General features: G+C 50.1%; 7 protein-coding genes across 7 annotated transcripts; 3 read left to right on the forward strand and 4 right to left on the reverse strand.

Annotated features, from left to right (window-relative positions):
• Positions 1–94: 94 nt before the first annotated feature.
• On the reverse strand, positions 95–2308 carry LOC1270147 (protein arginine N-methyltransferase 7). The gene has a single exon (XM_308819.5). It carries the CDS (start codon positions 2295–2297, stop codon positions 129–131), a length of 2169 nt encoding a protein of 722 aa, XP_308819.5. The 5' UTR covers positions 2298–2308; the 3' UTR covers positions 95–128.
• Positions 2309–2573: 265 nt separating this feature from the next.
• On the forward strand, positions 2574–4628 carry LOC11175452 (uncharacterized). The gene is made up of 2 exons (XM_061650630.1): positions 2574–2920; positions 4334–4628. The coding sequence occupies exons 1-2, from the start codon at positions 2885–2887 to the stop codon at positions 4532–4534; spliced, it is 237 nt and encodes a 78-aa protein (XP_061506614.1). The 5' UTR covers positions 2574–2884; the 3' UTR covers positions 4535–4628.
• Positions 4629–4759: 131 nt separating this feature from the next.
• Positions 4760–9103, forward strand: LOC1270145 (probable RNA helicase armi). Its single transcript, XM_061650596.1, has 3 exons — positions 4760–4946; positions 5030–5283; positions 5353–9103. Exons 1-3 carry the CDS (start codon positions 4760–4762, stop codon positions 8593–8595), a joined length of 3684 nt encoding a protein of 1227 aa, XP_061506580.1. The 3' UTR covers positions 8596–9103.
• On the reverse strand, positions 8680–12377 carry LOC1270144 (uncharacterized). The gene is made up of 2 exons (XM_061650612.1): positions 10784–12377; positions 8680–10691 (listed from the first exon to the last, which is right to left on the reverse strand). The coding sequence occupies exons 1-2, from the start codon at positions 11841–11843 to the stop codon at positions 10600–10602; spliced, it is 1152 nt and encodes a 383-aa protein (XP_061506596.1). The 5' UTR covers positions 11844–12377; the 3' UTR covers positions 8680–10599.
• A 211-nt stretch (positions 12378–12588) lies between these two features.
• On the reverse strand, positions 12589–15543 carry LOC1270143 (probable ATP-dependent RNA helicase Dbp73D). The gene is made up of 4 exons (XM_308815.5): positions 15334–15543; positions 13518–15264; positions 13260–13433; positions 12589–13197 (listed from the first exon to the last, which is right to left on the reverse strand). The coding sequence occupies exons 1-4, from the start codon at positions 15354–15356 to the stop codon at positions 12664–12666; spliced, it is 2478 nt and encodes an 825-aa protein (XP_308815.5). The 5' UTR covers positions 15357–15543; the 3' UTR covers positions 12589–12663.
• Positions 15544–15940: 397 nt separating this feature from the next.
• On the forward strand, positions 15941–21238 carry LOC1270142 (importin-4). Its single transcript, XM_308814.5, has 6 exons — positions 15941–16358; positions 16635–19214; positions 19301–19524; positions 19595–19727; positions 19821–19998; positions 20072–21238. The coding sequence occupies exons 1-6, from the start codon at positions 16305–16307 to the stop codon at positions 20194–20196; spliced, it is 3294 nt and encodes a 1097-aa protein (XP_308814.5). The 5' UTR covers positions 15941–16304; the 3' UTR covers positions 20197–21238.
• Positions 21239–22315: 1077 nt separating this feature from the next.
• On the reverse strand, positions 22316–25406 carry LOC1270141 (acetyl-coenzyme A transporter 1). Its single transcript, XM_308813.5, has 4 exons — positions 25211–25406; positions 24705–25007; positions 23309–24511; positions 22316–23228 (listed from the first exon to the last, which is right to left on the reverse strand). The coding sequence occupies exons 2-4, from the start codon at positions 24921–24923 to the stop codon at positions 23043–23045; spliced, it is 1608 nt and encodes a 535-aa protein (XP_308813.5). The 5' UTR covers positions 24924–25007; positions 25211–25406; the 3' UTR covers positions 22316–23042.
• Between the last annotated feature and the right edge of the window lie 55 nt (positions 25407–25461).

Below are 25461 nucleotides of genomic sequence, written 5' to 3' on the forward strand. Positions count from 1 at the left end.
GGTTATAAAAATTCGAATTGATATCACTAGAGGTATGATTTATCACCATATTCTATCTGTGTTTTATCGCTTTTGCCATTAAAACATGTTTCCATTTGAATCGCTCTTCGAACACGAAGCATATCATTTTATTGCTCCTCCTCATCAAATCGGAAGTATACATTGCTCAACACGGGATTAAACTTCACCGACCACGGAATTGTTCCCTTCCGGTTTGGGGTTTTCCGTAGCAGATGCACGCCTTGTCGCCAGTTTGTGTTCCACCTGGTAGGCTCATCGGACGATTCCTCAACCGGAACTAGCGGCCCACTCGATATGGTAGTTTTCGGGCTGTGACTTCCGTCCAGATGCCAATCGATCCATATTGCTATCCCGTTCAAACGCTCCGGCTCCGATACGCACAACTCGCCGCGCTCCAGTTTAGACTGTTCGAAGTCCTTCACAAAGTTGATCTCGATCAGGCGAGTCGTTCCGGCCAGCGGAAAGGATGGATACTCCCACAGCGGTTGCGCTTCGACGGGTGAGTCCGCAAACGTCGAGTGCTGGTCGATCAGTTGATCCATCAGCGTCAGATCGAACCCTTCGCAGCTGCCGAGCGGAGCGTTTATTTTGTACAGATCCACAAACTCTACCGGCAGTGCGTACAGTGTGCCGGATGCAGGAATCACCGTCACGCTGGCGGGAAGCAACGGCCGAAGGTTCTTCAGCAAATCTCCGTAGTGCAAGTTGTCCCACGGTAAGATCGCGGAAGGAAAGTGTGGTTCCGCAAACACGTGCGTAATGGTTGCCGCTTGCTCCGGTTCCAGCGCATCGGCGGACGGAAGAAACCGAACGTTGGCCACACTGTTATGCTCCACGAACGCTTCCATGCAGCGGCGGGAGATTGCGTTCGGTTCGTACAGCAGCACCTGCTTCACACCCATCCGGGCGGCGGCCAGTCCGAGCAGCGAGCCCTCGCTAAGCACCAACACAACGGAGTCGCTCGAAAACACTCGCTCAAAGTAGTTCAGGTACCGCTTGTTGCGCAGACTATCGTTGAGCTGTCCGATGCGCGACCGGGACTGCGCTATGTGCCATCCGCAAGTGCAGTGCGGTGCAGTGAGCGGCTCTTTGACCGATTGCTCTCCAACGCCAAACCATAGCGAAAACTCATCGTGGTAGGATTGTAGCACAAACTGTTGGCCTCGTTGAAGTGGAATCTTCAGCGGGGGTAAAAAGTATACCGCCTGCATCCAGTGATCACGCCAGGGAATATAGTTTCCCTCCGGCAACCGTCGTTTTGAACCGTTGTCGGAGTGCTTCTTCTTCAGCGCCTCATGCTCGGGATGAGCCCAGTACGGCGCGCAGCTTAGCAACACGTCCCCCTCGCGGTCCATCGTTAGGTCCCACCACATAAATACGGCCTGCGGAAAACCGGCCGTGCGGGCGTGACATACGCTCTGCTCGCACCGATCATTGATCAGCTCTTGGTGTTTGCTCCAGGCAAACTTAAACACGGGAACCGGATCGGTTAGCACGTTAAAGCTACCCGCAGGCAGCTGGCTGAGCTGGATGTCGAATACAGCGCTCGATCCCCGACAGCTCGCCACTTCCGGCGGTACTCGCAGCAGAATATCACCGTCGGCATTCGAGAGCGTCTTCAGCTGCTGCCAGCTAAGGGCCAGCGGACATTCGACCACCTGCGCGTACACGGTAGCCTGGTGCGGTATCGTCAGCACATCCTCCGTCAGCAGATGCTGTAAGGCATGGCGGTAGGTACCGAGGGCGCCTTCGCCGATCAGCTCAGTATCGAACAGTTCCGTCACCAGTACGTTCGCGCGCCGCTCCATATCCTGCCCCGGACCGACCGTCACCTTGGTTGACCGTTTCTTTACCAAGCGTATCCGGTCCTGCATTCCGTTGGCCGCAATGATCCGTTCCGCACAGTCGGCCATCGGGCGGAACGCTTCGCACGCCACTACACTGTCCGCCCCGGCACGGATGGCCATCATCGAGAGTAGCCCACTGCCCGTACCGATGTCCAGCACGTGCGCTTGCTGGCCTGCCGCGTGCAGCCGGGCGATCGTCAGCTGCAGCGCTCGGTCGTATTTCTGATTACGCTCCCAGTCGTGGCACATGTCGGCGAACGCGCTGCGTGCTATCTCTTGCCGCAGATCGAATCCCCCATCCTCCGAAGCGCTGTCCTGGAAGGTGTCCTCCATTTGGTACCGCAATGCACAATTATTTCTGCTCCTGAAACCGTATCGTGCTGCAAACGCAACGTTTTGTTTACATGCAACCCACACATACGCATGCATGTATTCACATGTGTCACAAACACATGTGTCAACTTTAAGATACTCATAGGCAAGGTGTGTACCGTTGACAAATATTGCTTCTCCTTACCTTGGTTGTGGAGTGCAATAAAATAAAAAAAATTATCATGAAATTAATTGGATAGAAATAAACATAAAACGACCAAACGACATAAGAATTAAAACAACTAAACATCATTTTCCATAATATTTTCTGCAAAAAAAAAATTCTTTTCTTCCAGAGCTGAGCTGTCAATTTGGGCAGAATGACATCACCTTCACATCCCGTTCGTTTTGGTTACAATCGTGTCAACCGCAGCCAATGGCGAGAGTGCATATTTGCTGTTCGGATATCATTAAATCTCTGATTAAAATAAGCTTCCCGAACGTCCACTGCCCTGCACTTATCTAAGTTTCCCGATACAGAAGCGGCCCTCTTGACGAGAGTGATATCATTTGTTCAGAACAAAAAGAAACAACAATGTTCAAGTTCGTATAACGGGAATGCTTGCTTAGCGTTTGCAAAGTTCCGGAAATTTGATCGGCGCAAGATATCTTGTTCAGCAGTTTTACAAGCTCATATCGGAAATATGTCTAGCAGCGATCTCACAACGAAGGAAGCCATCGTAAGTAGCAAGCGTGATCGGACGAATAATGTCGCTCTTCGCTTAAGCTTTCCGCAAGCGAAGGAGAGAAAAAATCGCTTGCACGAACATTCATCTATTCCGCAGTGGTGTAAGGATGTAGAGACTAAAATTATCCACAACTTTGTGTGTACTGGCTGGCATACTCTCATTGCATTAACATTCGCATCCACATGTACATCTCATGATCATCAAGTCTGAATGGCGTACGATTCCTTAACCCCCCTCGCTCAATCGTTGTGCTTCGTCGGTTCATTGCGCTCTTTTTTTGAGGTTATTCAAGTTGCTGATGTTGCTCCTTTATCGTTTACCCGGGCAGAATGGCTTTCTTCCCCATCCGGAAGCAACTTGTAGTAAATGCTAATCGGTATGATGGCCGATCCATTAGACCCGTACAGTAGCAGCCTTTTTTTGGCGGTTGGAATCAGTCGATCATCGTGAATTCGCTGCCAGCCCTTCCCATTGCTTGCTCTGGGACCAGTCGAGACGTTTGCGGAACAAACGATGATCCTCGAGGGATTGAGTGCCCGTGCGGCTGGTTGGGTTTGTATGGTAGCGATGGCAACGGTTGGTAAGATAGTGAGGCGGTTAAATAATATTGCTCTTAATGCTCTGGATGATACGCGTGCGTTAATGTAACGTATCGGGCAATCAATGTATTTGAAAACAAATTGTGTGGCAACGATTTTTGACGGTTCGATAAACCAAGCTGCAACGAACGATCTTGTTGCTGCTTCGGCACCTCCCTCTCGGGCACAATAGCGAATAATGACCGTTTTATTTAAGTTGAGCGGCGTCGTCGATTCAACATTAACGATAAAATCAAGGAGCTGGGCACGCTGCTACCGAAAAACATGGAAGGATCGAGCAGCGAGCTGAATGGCAAGGATGGGCGCGTTAACAAGGGCACCATACTGAAAGGGACGGTAGACTACGTTAAGGAGCTCAAGCTGGAGGTCAGCATGCTGCGGCGCAACGACGAGCTCGTGATGGCACTGCGCAATGAGAACGCAATGCTGCAGAAGCGTGTCGCGGTAAGTGTGGCCACATCTTAGCTCTCGCCCAAAGATTGATGATTGAACGGTTAGCACATGTTTTATTTTGATGGAAAAAAATTCCTCACCAATGTACGCTACTGTAATGATAACACTTAATGCGATCATTTCCCAAGCTTTTAGCCATTTTAAACGCACAAGGTAAGGTAGGCAGTTTACGTTCGCTCGCTCTAGGGCGTGTCCGGATCGCTGCGGAATAATGTTCGTGCAAGTATCAAGCATCTGTCGACAATACCCCGAACAGGTGGAAGGCCGATATGATTCTTTTTTAAATTACATTCTCTTTCTCTTTCCATACATGTTTGTTTGCCAACTCCCAATCATCTTTTCCCCAAAATAGTCAAAGGTCGAGCAGCAACTGTCCCCGTCAAAGGATGGTATCATCGGTGTGACGTTCTACATCTTTGTGGACATGTGTGAAAACAATCTGCAGCTCGAAAATCACGCCAATCGTCTGCAGAGCTTGCGCAAGGAGCTAAACTACGTGAAGGAAACGGACTGGCAGTACGATTCGGTGGAAAAGATCCTCGGCCAAAACTGATTGGTGCGGCCTTGGTCTGCCTTTTGAATGCCATTATCCCAATGCAGCCAATTTTCCACGCTTAGCGTATGTTTTATCATTTAAAAAAAAGAAATTCCTTTATAGCACTTGGAAGTGCCGTTTCGTAGTTTTTTAGTGTTTCAGTATTCGGTTGTACAAATTAATGTTGCTTTGAGCTCCTTTGGCGTGTTTTGCTTTTAAACGTAACACAAAACTGGCGACAAAATGTTTCGTCTCACGGCATGGTTTGTGCGTAAGGCGTTCGAGAAATCGTCCGACCAGCAGCTGTCGCTGGCGGAAAGAATAAAACAGTGCGAAGAAAAACTGCAACAGGAAGATGAGGAGAGCAAGGAGATCAAAGCAGAAATTGTCAAACAGGCGATGGAACCAACGGATTGCTTCCAAACGACAGGTAACTATGGCAACCCAAACGCGAGGAAGCGATAATTTAGACTGATTTTTTCTTATGTTCCCTTCCTTTATCACTCCTTCCAGGTACGATAACCGAAGTGAAGGCGGACTATTTCATCATCGACGGAATCTACTTCGTGCCGAGGGCTATGCTTAAAAATACGGAAGCGGCCAAACACGTGGAAGAGAACACCAAGCTTCAGTTTCTTGCCAATCGTAAAACGGATCCGGTGTCGGGTGAAGTTTCCACCAAAGTGGTTAAAGTCCTTTCCGTAGTCGACAACGTCTGGAACCATGGAGGTACGGGTACTGCTGCTGCGGCTGAAGAAGAAGATTGGGTGAGTGAACTGATGCGAAGATTGGCTGCGTAGAGCTGAACATTCTATTGGAACGTTCCCTTATCCTAGACACAACCGGCTGATACAGCTTCCACCGTCACGTACTTCAAGAAGAATCGACGCCGCGAACCAGGCACCGTGATTGGGAAGGACCGTGACATCCTAACCGTGGAAACGGATGCCGGCGATCCGATTAGTGTGAACATCGACAAAACAAGCATGACGTTTGTACCGGCACTCGGCGACTACGTAACGCTCGCCTGCGTGGTACAGATGGATGGCAAGTTTGTCGACTTCAAGGGCGAAGTGCTGGAGGTGGAATCCATTGAACCGAGTCGCATCGTCAACGGTACCGGTGTAATTATCGCCCTGGAGGAGGACGGTGGTGAGATCCGCACTACAACGAACGGAACCGTTATCTTCATGGTGGAAACCCTCACCGATTATCGGCCGGGAAAAGGTGACCGGGTAGAATTTCGAGCAGTAGAAAACAAGCACGTGCGATTGCGCTGCATCAACTTGAAGCTTCTTGCTGCCGGTGTAACGAAAACGCTCGATATAGCCACATCACCATCGCACCAAACGAACGAAACCGGTAGAGGATCGGTTAGGAATGGTTCCGACGAACGGGCTGGCAGCTTGTGGGCGGATAAGCACGGTATCAACATTACCGGTGATTTCGATGTGACCCTGAAGGACGGACAGGATCGGGAGCTGCGTAAGGTTGTGATAAAAAATGAATCCCGGAAGCAGCACAAGATACTGAAGATGTTACCCCCGAGAAGTGAAGCGCCCCAGGTATGTCTAAAGTCGCCGTTCGCACACACGCAGTCGTACCTCTTTCCGGGCGAATCGGTTGAGTATGAGTTTGAGATAACGGGCGCAGGTCTGTTCGGGCGGAATGAGGAAAGCTGCATCTGGTGCTTCGGCGGATCGTTCCGCATCGGTCGCATCTTTCGCATTACGGTAGGGCAGGAGACATCGAATGGGAAGCTTCCGACGATCAACACCATCGGCAGCAATGTTGGTGGCGGATACAATGGGAAGTCGTCATACTGCAAGAAGCAGTTGGCATTGCTAAATATGCGACGTGCCCCGGGGCCGGTCCTGAATGGGCCGCGCATCGGTATGCGGGCGAACTTCATCGCCAATCCAATGCCCTCCTACAACGTGCCGTCGGAGCTGTACGATCTGATCCTGACGTCACCGAGCCGTGCTGAGGTGTGCAATGCGCTCGAGCGCCCGCCCTACTGCTTGAGCGAAGAGCTGTCCCCGAAGAACTACGCCCGCATCAAGAAAACGCTCATCCATCTGGAGGAGATCCGGCTACAGATCGAGTTCCGCAAGCACGACCTCGATCGGGCCCACTTTACGCCCGAGGAAAGCTTTCTCGCGCTGGAGGTAGCGAACATTGCCGAGGCGCGGCCCTCCATCCTGGTGGGTGACTGTGTGCGCGCCACAGCCCCCTGGACGAACGACTCCACCATCTATCAGGGCGTGATACATCGCGTACTGCACAGCCGCGTGCTGATCAAGTTCGACCAAACGTTCCACTCGCGCTACAACGGGGAAAGCTACGCGATACAGTTCACGTTCGGTCGCAGCTCGTTCCGCAAGCAGCATCACGCCATCAAGCGAATGCAGCTGACCCATGGGCTGGAGTATTTGTTCCCGGAGCGGATCAACGTGCAGGAGCCGGTGCTGAATGTGCGGTTGAACGCGCGCGGCGAGTTGGTGCTGGAGGAGAGCATGGAGGGAGATTGTACCAAAGGGCGTGTGTTGCCGTGGTGCAACGCAGCACTGAACCGCTACCAGAAGCAGGCGATCGTGAATGTGTTGCGCGGAGAGGCACGTCCCATGCCGCACATCATCTTCGGACCGCCGGGCACGGGCAAAACGGTCACTATAGTGGAGCTGATCCACCAGCTGATAGCGAATGTGCCGAGCGCGCGGCTCATTGTCGTCACACCGTCGAACAGTGCGGCCTACCTGATTACCGAGCGGCTGGCCCGGGGAGGCGTACTTGAGCCGGGCGATTTTATTCGGCTGGTCGCCATGAGTCAGGTCGAGCGGGAAGCGGTTCCGGAGCATCTGGCGCAGTACTGCGCAACGGTCGATGTGGCCGAAGAGCGTAGCACGTTCGGCGATGTGCTCGTGACCGAGTCAGGGCTGCGGATGAAGTTCCAGGCGAAGCACATTGGACGGCACCGTGTCACGATTAGCACGTGCCTTGGTATCGGTTCCCTGATGATGATGCACTTCGATCCGAACCACTTCACGCACGTCATCGTGGATGAGGCGGGTCAGGGGCTGGAACCGGAGGTACTCATTCCCATCTGCCAGGTAAGCCGGACGGTCGGGTCGGTTACGCTGGTTGGCGATCCGAAGCAGCTCGGCCCGATGGTTCATTTTAACGAGGAACAGACTTGGACCAGCCACCTATCGCTGCTGGAGCGGCTGCTCAGCCTGAGGCTGTACTCGATCGATCGGCAGCGTTTCACAGGCGATACGGCCGGTTACGACCCCCGGCTGGTGACGCTGCTGCGCATCAACTATCGATCGATCCCCAACGTGCTGTCGCTGTACAACGATATGTTCTACGACAGTGCGCTCGAGCCGTACGTGAAGGAGGTCGTCGACGAAGACGTCCAGCTGCTCGTTGCTATTCGGGACATTCTAAAGCTTCCCAAGCCGTCCGACGGCTCGGAGGACACGCGCAAGGGATTCTTCTTCTGTGGGATCGACGGCACGAACAAACAGTCGCCGGACAGCCCGTCCTGGTTTAATTCGGCCGAAGCGTGCATGGTGCACAAGATCGTCGAACGGCTGTACCGCGGGGGACGGTGTGGTCCGGCCGATATCGGCATTATCACACCGTACGTCATGCAGGTGCGCAGCATTCGGCGTACCTTCGATGCGGCCATGCTGGAACCGCCCAAGATTGGCTCGGTGGAAGAATTCCAGGGCCAGGAGCGCAAAGTGATCATCGTGTCGACGGTTCGCTCATCCAGTGCTTATCTCGCACACGATTCCAACACCAAGATTGGCTTTATCTCGGCCCCCAAGCGCATTAACGTAGCTCTGTCTCGCGCGAAAGTGGCGCTGATAGTAATCGGCAATCCGAAGCTGCTGGCCACCGATAAAACGTGGATGCGTGTGCTACAACGAGCGCTGGACGATGGCACTTACTGTGGGTGTACGCTCGGGTCGGCCATTTTGCGAAACGTTTCAACGGCCACGCGGCGTGAGGGCAATAATTTACAGCGCCAGTATGACGACGACGACGACGAAGACGATGAGTATCAGTACTAAAAAGGTAGACGGCAGGTGAACAAACGATGTAACACTATGGTGATTCCAATACGTTTTAAACTCGAGAGAAAAGCAACCAGGAGATTTTGGACAGTGTTAGAATTGAGTTGAATTTTAATTGATCGTACTTTCATTCTACATGTCTCTTTAGTTTAATGTGTTTGGTTCTTTGCTGAAAACCGCAATTTTGTTGTATGTAACATAAGATTTATACTATTGTTAATTTCGATTTGCTTTCAAGAATTTCGCTTCACGCGGTTGATCAGACCAGTTACCCCATTTCCCATGCACTCTTCGCTATCGTATTCCCTAACTGCTGTTCGGTTTTTCTTTAATAGTGCTCATTCTAGCGTGTTGGTTTAGGGACACGCGGAAATACATGAGGAGGAAATTGTTGCAAATATATCCGTAATTTGTGTAATGAACCTAAGCAACAAAGAGCTTACCATCTTCTAAAAGAAATGACACGTTGGACGAAATAAATAGTGGCAATCCTGTAGAGATTTAATCATCGGATCGTTTTCTCTTGATGAAACTTACATCAGTTCCAAAAATGACCTAACTTTGACCAATACACACGAACTTATTCCGCTAATTTGCTGGAAAGAAATCAAAAACAACCCCAAAAAACACGAGCTTCTGGATGTTATGCGAAAAGCGATTCGTCGCTTCTTCTGTTATGGCCGTCTTGAATTGCTTCATCGTTTGATTGCATTTGGTTTACTGCAACACCTTACTCCTTGTGTGCCTTCTATTTCGTCTTTAAACTGTAATGCCGCTCCAGGGGCTCGCAGATCGAAACTGAGTGTATGTGGCCCCTCCCTTCTGCAGGTGTAAATGTTGAACCTTATGTGTGTGTGTGTGTGTGGTGTAGCGTAGCCAACAGTTCATCTGCTTTCGAGATCTGCATAGCTCTTCTGTTGTAAATTTTGAAAAAGCCGCACGCTTCTGCTCCTACCCTCGCCACACAGACAGCAATAAATACTTCCGTTTCCTGTTTGCGCGTCGCGTTCTACACGCATTCACAATCAGCATTCGTTTCTATTCTATAAAAATAATACATAACTCTGCATTAGTAATATTAAAAAAAAGGAAAAACCCAGTTTGCCAGTCTCTCTACCAGTAGTGGAGCATAAAGAATCTCTCTCATTTTTTTGGTTTAAAACCTTCTACAGTGTGTTGTTTTACGATTCGTTAATCACGTTTCTTTTGCAAACAAATATCATAACGATGCACACAGCACATCAAACACCCCCGGATCCTGCCCTCTGTAATTGGAAGCCGGTTGCTGATTAATAGAGCAGTACTCTAAATTAATTGGAGAAAGCTTTCTTCCCTTTCTATTACACTGTGCAACTTCCGTGTAATCCGGATGGTATGCTACAAACAGAAAAAAAAAAACAATCGTTCGATTTCACTTTGTGCCTTTAGCTGCGGCTTATGCCGGTATGCGGTATTAGATTATGAGTGTGCTCTTTAGGTATATGCGTTTGTGTTCACTTTTGATATATAATAATATACACTCATTCCTACTTATATATATACAACATCTCATTTACTGGGAGGTTTGCTCTATTGTATTACCTACGTTAGTTAGGCTTTGAGGCGGGTTGAATCACCTTTTGTAGATTCTCTCGCTAAGTTAAATTTATCTCTTCCTCCTTTTCTTTTTGGTTCCAAACAAAGGTGTATTAATGCGCAAAAGAATTATAAAATATCAAATTAATTCAACACAAACGTGACCTACTCTCTCGCTATGCACTCTTTGGAAATTCCGACTGTCTTCTTGCGTACAAAAGGACACGTAATGCTTCTTCCTTGACTCACTCTCTCTCTCTCTCTCTCTCTCTCTCTAGTAACGCTAACGCTCTGACCCATAACACGCCGCAGCGAAAAGAAAGAATCCCATTCTGCAACTTGCTATAAATGCAAATCGGTTCCGTTGCTTGACATCAGGTTCAGGTGCGCAAATGGTGCGCATTGTGCTGGACGACGCCGCACCTCTCAGCAATAACTGCCTACATAGCTAATCGATGGGGTTTTGGCGGTGAACTCGGGTAACGATACTGGCCTCCAGTACCACCAGTTGTAAATTACTAAAAGCAGCAAAGAACATAACACAGTCGATTAAACAGAAAGGCTTAAAGGCACGAATACTCGCCGAGGAAGCAAACAGTGCAATACATACGTCCATAGTACGGTGGCAATCGCACGGAAAGTGTCCGGCAGCGGTGCCTACACTCTTGCGTCGGCCGCAGCATAAACGTCCTGCTGCCACTGCCCTGAATCACGAACATGTTGGCACACTCCGCATCGGGCACACTGTACAGCGGTGCCTGCGGTGTGTCGATTAGCAGGAACCGCTCCAAGCTGACGCCCGTCGCCGGCAGCCGGTTCGGGCGGGGAAACAATCGCCGCAACAGCCGGGCCGGTTCCATCCGATTGCAGCGCCACACGTTGTGGCTTTCGCGCGTCCCCATGGTGGAACCACCGCCCTGCCCACCGGCGGTGCGCTCGCTCACGTTCGCAAACACGCGAAACAGATCGTCCAGATTGTGGATGGCATCGTCGGTCGACTGCACCCGGTACGCGTCCTTGGTGAAGACGGACCGGTGCTGCTCGACCAGCGCCTGCAGGCTGCCGATGTCGATCAGCTCCTTCTGCGTCTTAAAGATGTACGGATAATTGACGGCGGCCGAGGCGACCAGCGACGAGCGCGGCACCTCGTTCGGCACCGAGGTAAAGTCGAGCACGTTGGCCACGTCCGCGCACGGATCACAGTTGAGGTTTTCCACCTGAAAGTACGGATTGGTCAGCAGGCAGCTTTCGTCGTAGTACTCGCTCAGCGCCGGATAGGACGCGATGATCGGTACGGTCGCCTTCCGCCAGAACCGCATCCCCGGGTAGATGAAGCTCTGGATGTTGCGCAGCACCACCGTCGACACCTCGTGCTTGTACGAGAACACGACGAACAGCGTCAGCAGCACGAAGATAAAGTTGATGATCTTCTTCTTCCGCTCGATCACCGTCTTCAGCAGGGTGCGGCTCGTGTGCTTGTCGAAGATGTAGTTGATGATGTTGTTGTTGTGGAAGTAGTGCCGGATCAGGTAGTTGTTGAACTCGGTCTCGCTGATCTGGCCGCGCCGTGCGGCCAGCACCCGCAGGCGGTTCAGATTATCCACGTACTTTCGGATGATCTCATTCTTGTCCCGCAATCCCCCAAAGTTCATGTCCAGCTCGTCACCCATCGAAGAACAGGTCGGGGAAGTACACACGACGCGCGCGCACACACAAACGGCAACGAGAGCACGACACGGGAGGGAAGGGGACCCGTTCCTGGTACGCGAGCACACGCCGCGCAAGACGTGCAATTAGAACGTAATTATTTTGCAGCAGCTGCAAAAGTGCAGCTCTCTTCTTCCGCTCCACCTCACCTAGGGCAGGAAACCTTCGAATGACATTGCCAAAATTTGCCACAGTTCGGAAGCATCACCAATACCACGCACGCACGCACGCTTCCCCTCGGTGAGTGGATTTCTTATTTTTAGAGCCACCACCAGGATGCTGGCAATTGCTGGCCAATGTTGCTTCTCGCCCCGGGAAAGAGTGCAAAACGAAATCTTTTATGCGGGTGAGCACTGTATTGGCCTCATCCTGCCCTGGTCGCTGCTGCCTGGTGTGAATCGATTATAAACAAACACTAAACGCTGTCATGTTTTTGCACCTCTCGCACTACGGCTGTGTGTTCGTCGCAATACGCACGTATGCTGCTATGGGCTGTGTGTGTGTGTGTGTGAGTTGTTTTCACACGAACAAAAAGGGGGGCAAATTTAGCGCCGTTTATGCTGGTTGGTTTTGTTCTCCTCAATGGCAGTGGTTTAAAATGACAGTTATATTTTACGCACGATGTCAATTGGCCAGAAGTTGCACCTTATATCATGATTAATTGTTCATATTTTTCTTGTACTAGGGCTTCCACTGTTAGCATTGAGATTTAATTTTACATATATGGTTCATAAGCTTTATTAAGAAATTGCATATGTTACAACCCTACAAAACATAACGCACCTATTTTGCTGGTTTATCTGCACCACTTTTCGGTGCATTACTTCTCCAACGATTCTTCTTAACCTTTCCTTTCTTCTCTGCACTTTTCACACTTTTTACCGCATTGCCATTCGCGATTGAAGTTCCATTCGCAACGCCAGTGGATAACTTTGCCTTCTTTCGCTTACGTTTTGCTGCTTGCTTTGTCGCCCCACTATCTTCAGTTGTTGGCGGCGTGCCGTTTCCGGTAGACTCTTTACCCGCTACAGCAGGAGCAACATTAAGTTTACGCTTTTTCCTGTCCCCTTTGACCTTTCCATTGGCCGTGGTTTCTGTTCCTACTTCTACTTCAGCCGCACCACCATCGCCATTCGGCTGGTCATCACCAATATTTTCTGCTTTGCGTTTATTCTTCTTCGGCATTCCTTGCATCGCCCTCTGCTCTATCTCTTCGTTGGTCCAGCTTTTTGGCAGAATTTTTAACGTTTTTATTATCTCCGTTGAATACGTAATGTCGACTTGATCTTTCAATTTTGTCAGTAAGTTGACTCTCGTCTGAAAAAGAAGCACAAATAAAGTATTATCACAGCTTCTCAATTTGTCACGTTAATTCTTACTATATTCCCGATCGATATTCCTTTGCGTATTTTGTTGATCACTTCCGTCTCAAGCTCCAGCGCTTCGCGTAAATCGTTCAATACGTTCGCGTATTTGGCGGCAAACTCTTCCTCCAGGGACGGACTAACCTCCATCGTTTCAAGCTCCCTTTTGTTAGCTTCCTTTAAAAGAGCCTGTATAAAAGGAGAACCATTTTAGTGGGTTAATCATTCAGCTGGATCCTGTCACAGTAAATAAGCAGTAAATACAACACTTACATTAAACTTTTTCTTTTCGTCTTCCGCCAGCAACGTAATGGCAGTTCCGCGCAGACCAGCACGCGCCGTACGCCCTATACGGTGAATGTACTTATCGATGTGATTCGGCATATCGTACGAGATGACCACCTCAATGTTTTCGATGTCAATACCGCGGGCCAGCGCATCGGTACAGATGATTCCGTTCACCTTGCCCAAACTGAAGCGGTTCAGCACGCTTTTCCTGGTCGCGGGACTTAGTGACGAGGACCACTCCTCGATTACCATGTCCGTGCCGAACAGACGCTGCAGCACGAACGAAAGCCGATGGGAGGTGTTGATGCCGTTGGTAAATACCAAAAACTTGCGATACCCGTTCTCACGAATGAGCCCGTACAGCGTCAACGGTTTGCTGCGCTGTTCCGTCAAGCAAATGCATTCCTTCAGCTCGGCCGGTATCGTGTACTGGCCGGCAAAGTTGCCCCGCCGTGGTTCCGCTGCTTGCGTGGTAGCGGTGCTTTGCGCCATCATGGTTCGCTCCTGCGGGTCGATCACTGCCGTGAACAGCTTCGGGTGGAATAGTTTGAGCGTTTTCAGCTTCTCGGCGTCCCGCTTGAAGGTGGCGGAAAAGAGCAGCTTGTGCGGTTGCCGGGCCCGATCGAACAGCTCACTCTGGGACAGCAGATCGGCGGTACGGCCAAGCAGATACTCGTCCGACTCGTGCTTGACGTGCTTGTTCAGATGGTACAGCCAATCGTTTTGTATCTGATTCATCACCTTGTCCGCCTCGTCCACGATCAGAAAGCGCAGGTGGCGTAACGTGAACCCTTTGGTCGAGTGTAAATGCTCTATCAGTCGACCGGCCGTCGTCACCACGATGTCGACCTTCGGCATGTACTCGCCATTGCAGTACTTGACGAGCTTTTGCTGCTCCACCTCGAGCTGCATGCCTCTCGAAAGGACGACGGGATGGATGTTCGTACCATCGCACAGCTGGCGGAACACCTGGAACACCTGCTCGGCCAGCTCCTGCACGGGCAGGATGACCAGCGCACGGATTGCGGGCGCAACTCGCTTCAGCAGCAGCTGCACCACCGGCACGGCAAAGGCAAGCGTCTTACCGCTACCGGTCGGCGAAGAGATGCACACATCCCGGGGCCAAAAGGGGGCCGGTTTCTGGTGAGCTTCCAGTATCCAGGGAATGACCTTTTCCTGCACCGGGAACAAACGCTTGAAGCCCATGCTTTTCAGATTGGCTTTGATCCTGTCATCGAGATACGACTGCTGCTTTATCGACGGTCCCTTGGCGGAAAGATCATGCTGAATGATCGTGGGATGAGACAGCCAGGGCGGAAGCACTTCGTCCGTTTGTTTTAGGCGGTGAAGTTTATCGCCGCCCAGCACAATGAAATCGCCCAACTGCTTTGCCCCAGCCGTTTTTTGGACCTTTTCTTCGTTGTCATTATTTGAGGCGGATTCGTCGGCATCCTGTTCCATACCGCTCTGTGTTTCGGTACGTTCTTCATCCGACTGCTCGCCATTCTCTGTTTCGTCGGTAGGAGCACCACCGTTGAGGGTTTCGTCTGAGGATTCATGGGCAACGGTGTTCACTAGCGATTCAGATGATTGATTTGCAGTTTCCTGGAGTTCCACTGCAGTTTGAGGTGTCCTTAAACGCGCTTTCTTTTCTTTACGGGCCTGCAGCTTTTGCAGAATAAGCTCTTCTTGAGCTTTCTCAGCATCCTCGTTGAGTTTGGTCTCATCGTACCTGTGTAGAGGGAGAGTTGAAATGTACACGTTGCACAGCTGTAATGTAAAAGTATACCACAAAACATACCGATTTATGGTAAAAAGTTCCATCGCTGATGCGGGACAGTCCGGTGCACGAACGGGCTCAAGCTCTAATTATCGGGCAACCAACACGTGCGTTTGTTTATTTCGGCATCCCCATACCCAACGAACAAAATCACCTTTTTCCAGGTAGCATTTTGCGCACATCAATCTGTCATCTAATTTGACAACATGACAACTGTCCGGGAACAATTCGTGGTCCTGGCCTCGCAACGAAACACCAAAAGAAACACGTTTTTTTTCATTCTGATACCGATTAATGCGTTGAAGATGCTTTCAGAAAACAAGTCTATTTTACAGGCTGAGTGAAACCAAGTCAATTCCTATCCTAAAACTGGTTACGAACCTACCCCGGTGTGGGGATTGATTCCGAACCTGGTTCCGAGTAAATTTAGAGATAAATTAGGTAAAATTCAGGACTATCGTATACTTTGGCGTAATTCGTGAAAGAGCTGGATAATTTTAATTCTCAGAACTATTTCAACGTACTTTTTCTTTTCATTCGTATTGCAAGCAAATTAAATTATTTGTGCAACATCGCGATGTCGAATTTTGTTCTTTGGGCAGTGCTCCTTGGGCATTTGACGTGTGCAAAAAGTGAGGTTAAAGCAGGCTGCAAAAAAGTTCAGTCCCTGCACGATCTTTGCGCTCCCGGAGAGAAGTGTGCAAATTCGCAGTATTCTGAACACGCAGAGGCTGGCACGCTGGCGATCGGAATTTCACGCTGAACAAAGGATTGCTTCCGGTGAAGAAGAAAGCGTCGTGCAAAAGAGGTTTCTTGCAGCATTTGCTCTGCTGCACTGCATTCACGGTACGACAAATACCAAATTGTACGAAAAACAACGTTTTTGGGGGAAGAAGGAGTCGGAGACACATTTTACTCCCCGGCCTACGAAGTGTGAATTGTTCCAACTTTTCCAACCCACCCGAGCGAAGGTTCAGCCCCATCATCACAAAATGGAACAAACCATCAAAAATCTGCTAGTGGCCGACAACGATTTAATACAGCAGGTAAGCACGGTGCCATGGAAACTCCATTCGGCTGAGATTGGTGGCGTGGACGTGGGGAGACGTACGTGTGTGATTAATTTAGTATACCTCCCCGGTAGTTTCCGTTGCACCGGTAGACATGTTAACGTAAGATGATTCAATTTCCTGTTTCGAGAAGCTTCCTGTTCGTGGGCAGTGCGTTCCGCCGCACGTTGTAACGGAAAACTTTTTCATTCAAATTAGGATGGTAATTTATATGTCTTTCGTGTCTTGTCGCTCCCTCTTCCATCCCGGTAGGCCACGGCAGAATTGAAGGAAGCTTTCAAGAAACCGGAAACCATTCCCCAGCTGTGTGAAATATGCGTCACCAACACCGATCCCCAGGTGCGGCAGTACGCGGCAATGCTGCTGAAGAAGCATCTGGGCAAGCTGCGAGCGTGGCGAGAGGTGCCGGCAGAAACGCAAGCCCTCATCAAGAAGGGCATGCTGGAGGCCATCGTAAACGAGTCGGAAAAGTCGGTCCGAAACGCGATCACCGGCTTTGTCGGAGTGCTGGTGAAGCATGAGGCCGAAAAGGAGGACGGCTGGATGGGCGAGGTGCTCAAGTTCATGTTTGAAAGCACCAGCTCGAGCGATCCGAAGCTGAGCGAACTCGGCTCGTCCGTGTTCAACACGCTGACCGATGTGGCGCCGGATCAGTTTATGCCCCACATCGAGATGGTCTGCCAGCTGTTCTCAACCGCGCTCACGGCAACGGAGGCGAGCGGCAACATGGCCACGCCGGTAATCTACAACATCCTGCTCGGCATGTCCCATCTGGTCCCGTTCATTCCGGGACGGCAAGAGATCGAACAGACCTACCAGGACTCGATACCGTACGTGCTGAAGGCGCTCAGTGCCTTTGCCGAGCAGGACTCGTACAAGTTCATCGAGGCGTTCGATATACTGGAGAATTTGGCCGACGAGTCGTCTCGCACGCTGTCGCCTCACATGAAGCTGCTGATCGACTTCTGTCTGCAGATGGCTGGCAACACCCAGCTAGACGACTCGGTACGCGTGAAAACGATTACCTTCATCGGGTGGCTGGTGCGGTTGAAGAAAAAAATGATCATCAAGCAAAAGCTGGTGGAACCCATCGTGAATGCCCTGTTCACACTGATGAGCGTAGCGCCCGACGTGGAGGACGAGGATGAGGAGTACTTCGGCAGCAACGAGGTTTCGACGCCGAGCACCTGCGCTACCCAGTCGCTCGATGTGCTGGCATTGCACATTCCGCCGAAGCAGCTGTTTCCGCCGCTCATGGCACTGCTGGAACCGGCGCTGGCCGGTGATAATCCGCTCCCGAAGAAGGCGGCCTACCTATCGATCGCCGTCATTGCCGAGGGCTGCTCCGAGCACATCTGCAGCAAGTACCTGCGCGTACTGGTGGACGTGATCAAGCGCGGCATTACGGACGAGAACGTGATGATACGCAATGCGGCGCTGTTTGCGCTTGGGCAGTTTTCGGAACACTTGCAGCCGGAAATTTCGCAACATGCGGACGAAATTCTTCCCATTCTGTTCGAGTTTCTGCAGCAGCTGTGCCTTCAGATCCGATCGGGCGGCAAGGAACCGCCCCACATCGATCGTGTGTTTTACGCGCTGGAAACGACGTGCGAGAACCTAGAGGACCAGGTGACGCCCTACCTGCCGATGCTGATGGAGCGTCTGTTCGAATCGCTCGACACCCGTAACAGTGTCCATCTGCGGGAGCTGTCGCTGACGACGATTGCGGCCACGGCCAGCGCCGCCAAAGAGCACATGCTGCCGTACTTTCCCCGGCTGATCGACTGTTTGAAGCTGTACTTGGTGAAGACGGACGACGAGGACATCTGCACGCTTCGCCCGCAGGCGATCGACACGTTTGCGGCGTTGGTACGTACCATCGGGAAGGACAACTTCCTGCCGCTGGCCGTGGACACGCTGAACATGGGGCTGACGATGATGGACGAATCGAACGATCCGGATCTGCGGCGCAGCTGCTACAATCTGTTCGCCTCGATGGCCTCGTCGGTGAAGGAGGACATGTCGGGTTCGCTGAACAAGATCGTCGAAACAATGCTGGAGAGCGTGCGCAGCTCGGAGGGCATCGTGCCGACGTTCAAAGAGGGCGCCGGGGACGATATGGCCATCCTGGCGAACGGTGCATTGGCAGGTACGAACGGTTCCGGCGACGGCGACGATGAGGACGAAGAGTTCGACATCGAAAACTCGGTCGGCGATGAGGAAGAGGACGAGGAAGATATCGCCGGGTATAGTATCGAAAACGCGTACATGGACGAAAAGGAGGAAGCGATTCTGGCGCTGATGGAGTTTGCCGAGCATACGGGGCCCGCCTTTGCACCGTTCATACAGACGGCGTTTGAGGAAATCTACAAACTGTTGAACCACCCGAACGAGGACATTCGGAAGGCGTCGATCGACGCGGTCAAACAGTTTGTGGTGGCACTGCACCAGCTGGGCAACATGGAGGGTGTCCACCAGACGATCCTGATTCTGATACCGAAGCTGAGCGAAATCATCCGTACGGACGAGGAGCGCACGGTCGTCATGTCGGCGCTGGATGGGTTCAGCGACATACTGCAGGAGGTCGGTGTGGCCACGTTCCAGGCCGACGGGCAGAAGGATGCCGTGTTTAATTGCATTGTGGACGTGCTGAATGGAAAGGTTGCCTGCCAGTTCGATGAGCCGGTCGACGAGGAGCAGGAGGAGAGCGAGTACGACGAAGCCATCCTCGAGTCGGCTGGTGACATTTTGCCCAAGTTTGGCCGTGCCCTGCCGGCGGAAGAGTTTGCCGTTTACTTTGGACGCGTGTGGCCATACTTTATTCAGAAAATTGTAAGTCACTTGCGAGCAGTCTATCAAAAGCCTTTGATTCCGAACGTTTGATTTTATGATATGGTTATTTTGCTGTAACACCCTAGGAAAAAACCAAGCAAAAGGATGAAACGAGCGACTCGCAGCGTGCCTTTGCGATTGGCGTGCTGGCGGAATGCTTTGAAGGTTTGAAGGAATTCAACCGCAACTGGATCGACACGCTGCTGCCCATCTTTCTGTCGTGCGTACAGGACCGCAACAACGAGGTACGCAGCAACACGGTGTACGGACTGGGAGAGATGGTGAAGCATGGAAAGGATTGCACTTTCGGGTAAGCAAGTGATCAATGTGTTTGACCTTTTTTTGTTTTATTATGTGATCTGTTTTCTTTATTCTTGCAGTCACTATCCACAAATTATGGCAGCACTCTCCCAGCTCGTATCCAAAGAACAGCATGCCGGCACACTGGACAACCTGTGCGGGGCCCTAGCACGACTCATTATTACCAACTGCAGTTTGGTGCCGCTGAAAAGTGTACGTTGATGGGTGGATTATTCTGTGGATCTGTGGAAAATGTAAACGACTCGTTAATTAATCAAATCTTTGCATTTTTCCATTTCATTTCAGGTTCTCCCGGTGTTTGTGGAGTATCTTCCATTGCGTGAAGATTTTACCGAAAATTTGGCCGTGTTCCAGTGCCTTGATTTGCTGTACAAGCAGGGCGACGAGAACCTAATACCGGCGCTGTGCCGCATTCTGGTGGTTGGTTTGCAGGTGCTTTGCAAGAAGGAGTATGACACTGAAGGTAAGTGGAGCAGTGATGTTTACCGCAGAGGTCCATACCATTTCAATCGGATTTATTTCACAACCTTTTACAGAATGCCGCGAGCTGGTGCACAATCTGGTGAAACAGATCAGCAAAGACTTCCCGGACAAGTTCGCCGAGGTGATCCGCAGCAGCGCCGAGGCTGCCGAGTTTGTGCAAACGCTTTCGCTGCAGTAGAAATTAGCGAAGCCGCATTTCATGCGCAAACTGTTCGTCACGTACATCAATCCATATCTCCTGCATAATACATGCATGAAACGGGATAGTAGCAAGTAGAAAGGAATCGAGAGAGGCAAGTGTTTTCACTAACCAGCAGGCAGTGCACGTGGGGAAGCGCAGGAAAGCAAAAAGGTAGGGACAGTGTTAGGTCGTCCGATCGTTCTTTAGTTTCAGAAAGAGGAGATTCAATTAGTAGAATTTGAAGATTAGTAGAAAGGATGCATGGATGGAAGCGTATGTCGTGAGACCATCTTCCAACTGTCCGAGTGACAATGTGATGGAAAATGGTTCATGCAAACAATAAGGCTGTGGATTGCTCTCCCATTTTCTCTCGAACTGTCGTTTTTTTTTTTTTAAAGTTCGCCATTGAAGACGGTGCTCGTCCGGCCTAGGTCACCTTGGGCAGAGAACCCACGGTGTTTATCACCTACTCTCGTAACTCATCCATGAAAGAGAGAATGTTTTAGAAGCTTCCTTCCAATCGTCAATGAACTGAACCGCCATTACACTAACTAATCCGTCTACGTGTATTGCTGCAAATCTAACCCACAGAAAACAAAAATCTTATAATAGTTCTAAACACCCACCACCATCACCACCACCACCACACTATTAGACAAACAAGGTTCATTGTTATTTTGGATCTATGTTTCTTTGATAATTCATATTCATTGTACACCTGACAAGGCGTACGAGCATGATTTGTTCACGTTTGCTTTCCGGCACACGGCACGAGTTGGCTACTTTCGTTGTTACACCCTGCACCACGTGATTGGCACGAGTTTGCGCAAGTTCCTCACATTTAAAAGTACTTTTCCTTCTGCGTGCACAAGGAACTCTATAAATGTGCATAATTATTTTTGTGTTTCTCTACTAACCGTATAATTTATCTACTCGCGTATCATATTGTGTAGTGCTTAAGTTCGTATGCATGCTCGTCCAAGACGATATAAGTTTTTAATAGAAATACACATTATATGGCAAAGTTTGAACTCTAAAACACAGGCGCTATATTACATAGCTCCAGGTAGTAGTAACTTTTCATGCCCTTTCTTTGCGACCTCCTCTAACACGGCCTTTTGCATTAGCCAACTCCCCTTCCCTTCGTTCTTCCTTGCTTTGTTTGCTTAACGAAAAGCGTCATCACTACATTTTACCGGCCAGAACTAAATACATAGACAGCTATTATACAGCTGGGATACTCTATTCCACCACCTGCGTATGTCCGTAACGAGATCTGCATTTATTAGAAAACTAATTAAGGAACAAGCGATGTCTGGGTATAATTTACAGGAGACTATTGAAATCAGTGAAGAAGCATAACAATAATGAACAAACCACCTTTCCTCGGTCGGTGCTGGCGTGTCCTTTGCAATGTAGCGGCCAGCCAACATTACGTCCACATGCCGAAAAACGAGATAGATATTTGTTCATTGCAAAAGCGAAATGTTAGATGTTCACCTAGCAATATACACACATGCTCAAACAGAACTTAGATACCTAACGTATACTTGTAATACAGTAGAAATTCAAATGAAGTAGCCGTTAATAGCCGTTTTTCGTATTGTATTGCTCTCGGATCTTTCTTTCCTTTTTTTCCGGGAAACGGGGAGGGCTAGCAGACGATGTGATAAAAAGTGTTTCATCTTCGTCTACAGGCGGAAGGTAAGAAGGCTAGGGATAAAACTAAAAAAAAAAAAACGAAAGAGACGTAGAAAAAAGCTAGAAAGGCAATTTAGCAAAGAGACGCATATACTTCTTATATATCAACCTTTCTATGTTAGCACTAATTCTGCTCGAGGAGAGAAACAAAGCGTGTTAAGAATGCGGCTTTACTGTTGTTTATTGAATGTGTCTTGTGTTTGTCTGTCATCTGGAGTGAATAACTAAATCAATGGATTATTTTAAAATCATACTGCTGCTCGGCCCACGCCTTCGTGTACTCTGCACGGTGCGGTTTTGTTGTTTTTGCACTGCTTCTTAACTTAACGAGATGACAATAATGGCTTCCGCGATTGCTAAACGGCAAAGGACAGGGCACGGGAAGGGTCAATAAAGAGTTTCAAAACCAACCAAGTTTGCGGTACTATTAAAACATTTTAACTGTTTTATTTTCCACTACTTGTTACTCACTCACACGCAAGTGTTAGACTGTGGTTTCTGTGGATGTCGCCACGCAACACACTATTGCACGACCGGAGAAGAAGTATCATAATAATAGCACCTCGGTGTGGACAGATTTCGTTTCTTTTTTCCTACCCCTGACCGCACCTGAGGTGGGAATGAAAGCAAATACTAACAAAAAATAATAGCAACAGAAATAAAGCAACTGACTGTAGTTGATAGATTGATTTGATGTGTCTCCTTTTACGGTTTTAGCTGACTCTTCCTTCTACCGCACCCAAAGGAGCGCGATCTTTGTGCTTTTTCTTCTACGTTTCAGCAAAAAAAGGTGGGATTGTACACAAAAATGTACCCTCTTCTCTCTCTCTCTCTCTCTCTCTCTCTCTCTCTCTCTCTCTCTCTCTCTCTCTCTCTCTGTCTATCTCTCTCTGACTGCCTATCTCTCTCTATCAATTTGTCCTGTATATGACTACGCTAAGCGAATTGTGTTTAAATTAATAAAACAAAAACAAAACTTGTTGTAGTATAATTTTCCCTAAAAAAACCATATCGCATGTTTTTCGTTTTGTAGCGGGGTTCTTAAAAACCGCACATATCCAACAGTTCGTCTTGTTTCGTCCCTTTTCCCCGTACACAAGTTACACACATTAATGGAATTGTCATATTAATTGCATTAATTGCTAGCTGCTGTGCGTGCGTGGAACTCTGCGCGCAACGCGCCACGCTTTGAGCGGAAGTTCCTGTAGCTGACGTATCCTGCCACTGCCCCACCGGTACCAAACGAGCCCGTACAGCAGACAGACAAATATCTCTATATAATACCCATCGATCGTGATCGTGCATTTGCCACCGCCGGCACTGCAAGCCTGCAAAAGCAAAAGGAAGAGGAAACGGTTTTTAGCACAACAGTACAACTACAATAGAAAGGAGAGGGAGTATTTCTTACATCTTTTAGCGCTCCATCCGAACAATCGTTATCGGCCGTGTTCGAACAGCGCTTCCACGTAAGATAGTCCACCAGCCACAGTACGACGGTCGTGGGCCAGTTGCCACCGAGGTTGCTGAGCGTGTTCAGCAGCGTCATATAGGTGCCCCCGACGGCGGGATCGCTAATGCGAGCGAAAAACGCCATCACGGCCACGAACATGCTGTACAGCGCGATCTGGTACAGCCCGTAGTTCGTTAGCAGCAGCATGTAGTAATAGTACGGCACGTGGTGATCGCGTATGATGGCGGGCGTTATCCACACGATGGCGGCCGCCGCAAGCGTGAGCCCTATCCGGTACGGGATCGCTTTCAGGTACACTTCCATCGGTCGCGTTCCAGCGGTGTATTTGCTGATTGCCAACGGTAGTACAATCTGCAGTGGAACGAGCGGAACAACCAGCAGGGCCAGTTTGTCCTTCGGTACGCCTGCATCGATCAGCTTCAGCGAGGTGACCGCGTCGCAGGCAGCAAACCCTGCCTTGGCTGTCAGCAGTATTGCTACCAGCGTCAGAATCGGTTTCATCTTCATAATGTCCACCAGCAAGCGGTAGGTTTGCTTGATGTCCAGCTCCAGGTGCTCCTCGTGGCCCCGATCGAGGCTGGGCGATAGTTCCCGCTTGCCAAGCGCAACCAGCGTGGTGGTAACCAAAAACACCAACCCCCAGAACCACAGGTAACCGGACAGATTGACCAACCCTTCCGGGGCGGGTTCGGCGCGTAGATAGCTGTTGCAGAATTCGGCCGACTCCAGTGCCATGAAGGCGACGTACCCGAGGAAATAGCCCGCCGTCTGGCCGACGCTGTTGCAGGTCGATGCGTGCCCAACGTTGCAGCGCTTCAGCATCGTTAACGCCCACCCATCCACGGCAATGTCCTGCGTGGCGGCGAGGAAGTTTAGCATGAAAAAGATGACCGTCAGTAGCGGAATGTTGAGTGTGCTGGTTTGCTCGGTGGCATGGTCGTCGCCACCGGTGTCGGTGGTCTCCGCGCCCAGCCAACGGTTCACGTGCAGCGAAAGTATCAGCATGAATATGCCGATCAGGTACTGCGTCGGAATGAGCCATGATTTTCGCCGTCCGAAGCGTTTCCAGAACAGCGAATCTACGATCGGGGCCCACAGCAGCTTTAAGCTGAACGGCCAGTGGGCGAAACTGAATTCAGCCTGGAAAAGAGAGGAAAAAGGGTAGAAAATGTAGCGCAAAACAAACGTGCTGCAATTTCTACACTGCCTTGCATAACCAATCATAGTTGGCGGAGGATATGGTTCTACACATCAATCATGATAAGCCTACTATGATAAGGGGTTTGCGGTTTCCCGCATTTGCTCCCAACCACCCACCCACCCAGCCACCTACCTGCTGTTTGTAGCTTGCTCCACGGTTCTGTAGCAACATCGGTATGGCCGAGGCCAGTCCAATCGGAATACCTTGCAGCAGGTAGAGAAAGAACAGGATGGCAATGTTGCCCCAGTCACCCCGCAGGTCACTTTTTTCGTGCTTTTCCTCGTCGGCATCGACCGGCGGGAGAAGCGTTTCGTGATCATGCCGATCGGTTTTCTTGCGCCGATTGCTCATTGCCTTTTTGTTTTGCTACACACGCCCTTTTGAGTGCTTTGAATGATGCCGTGTGTCCTCGTGGCTTCCTCGTAAACTGGTTTGCTATCGGAGAAAGCAAGAACAGCACTTTAGAATCATTTATTGAGCGACACACAACCTGCCCCTCGTTGTAAGCGTGAACTGTAGTTCACGTTGCCCGCCAGGTACACGTCACTACAAGTAGGGGGAACGGTTGACGATGTTGTTTTCTTTTTTCACATTCAACACCGTACCGCATTTCTGCCCGATCAAACCACCACCAGTACCTGTGTTTTTGGGTGATCTGGAGCCGAACAATTGTTCGCTTAACTAGCTTTAACTACTGTAGCTTGCACAATGGAAGGGCAAACCGTGATTAGCATTATTCTGGCTACATCGGTGTGCAAACAGAATCGAACGTAGATGCAATGTTTCGGTTGTGGCACGGCGAATGGTACGTGGAAAGTGGCGAGTGCGAAAGGGAGAGAGAGAGCGAGAGAACGCAAGCGAGCGGAAAGAGAGAAAGTGGATTTGTTTA

The sequence above is a fragment of the Anopheles gambiae genome, chromosome 2 (genome assembly GCF_943734735.2).
Source record: "Anopheles gambiae chromosome 2, idAnoGambNW_F1_1, whole genome shotgun sequence".
NCBI classification, from domain to species: Eukaryota; Metazoa; Arthropoda; class Insecta; order Diptera; family Culicidae; genus Anopheles; species Anopheles gambiae.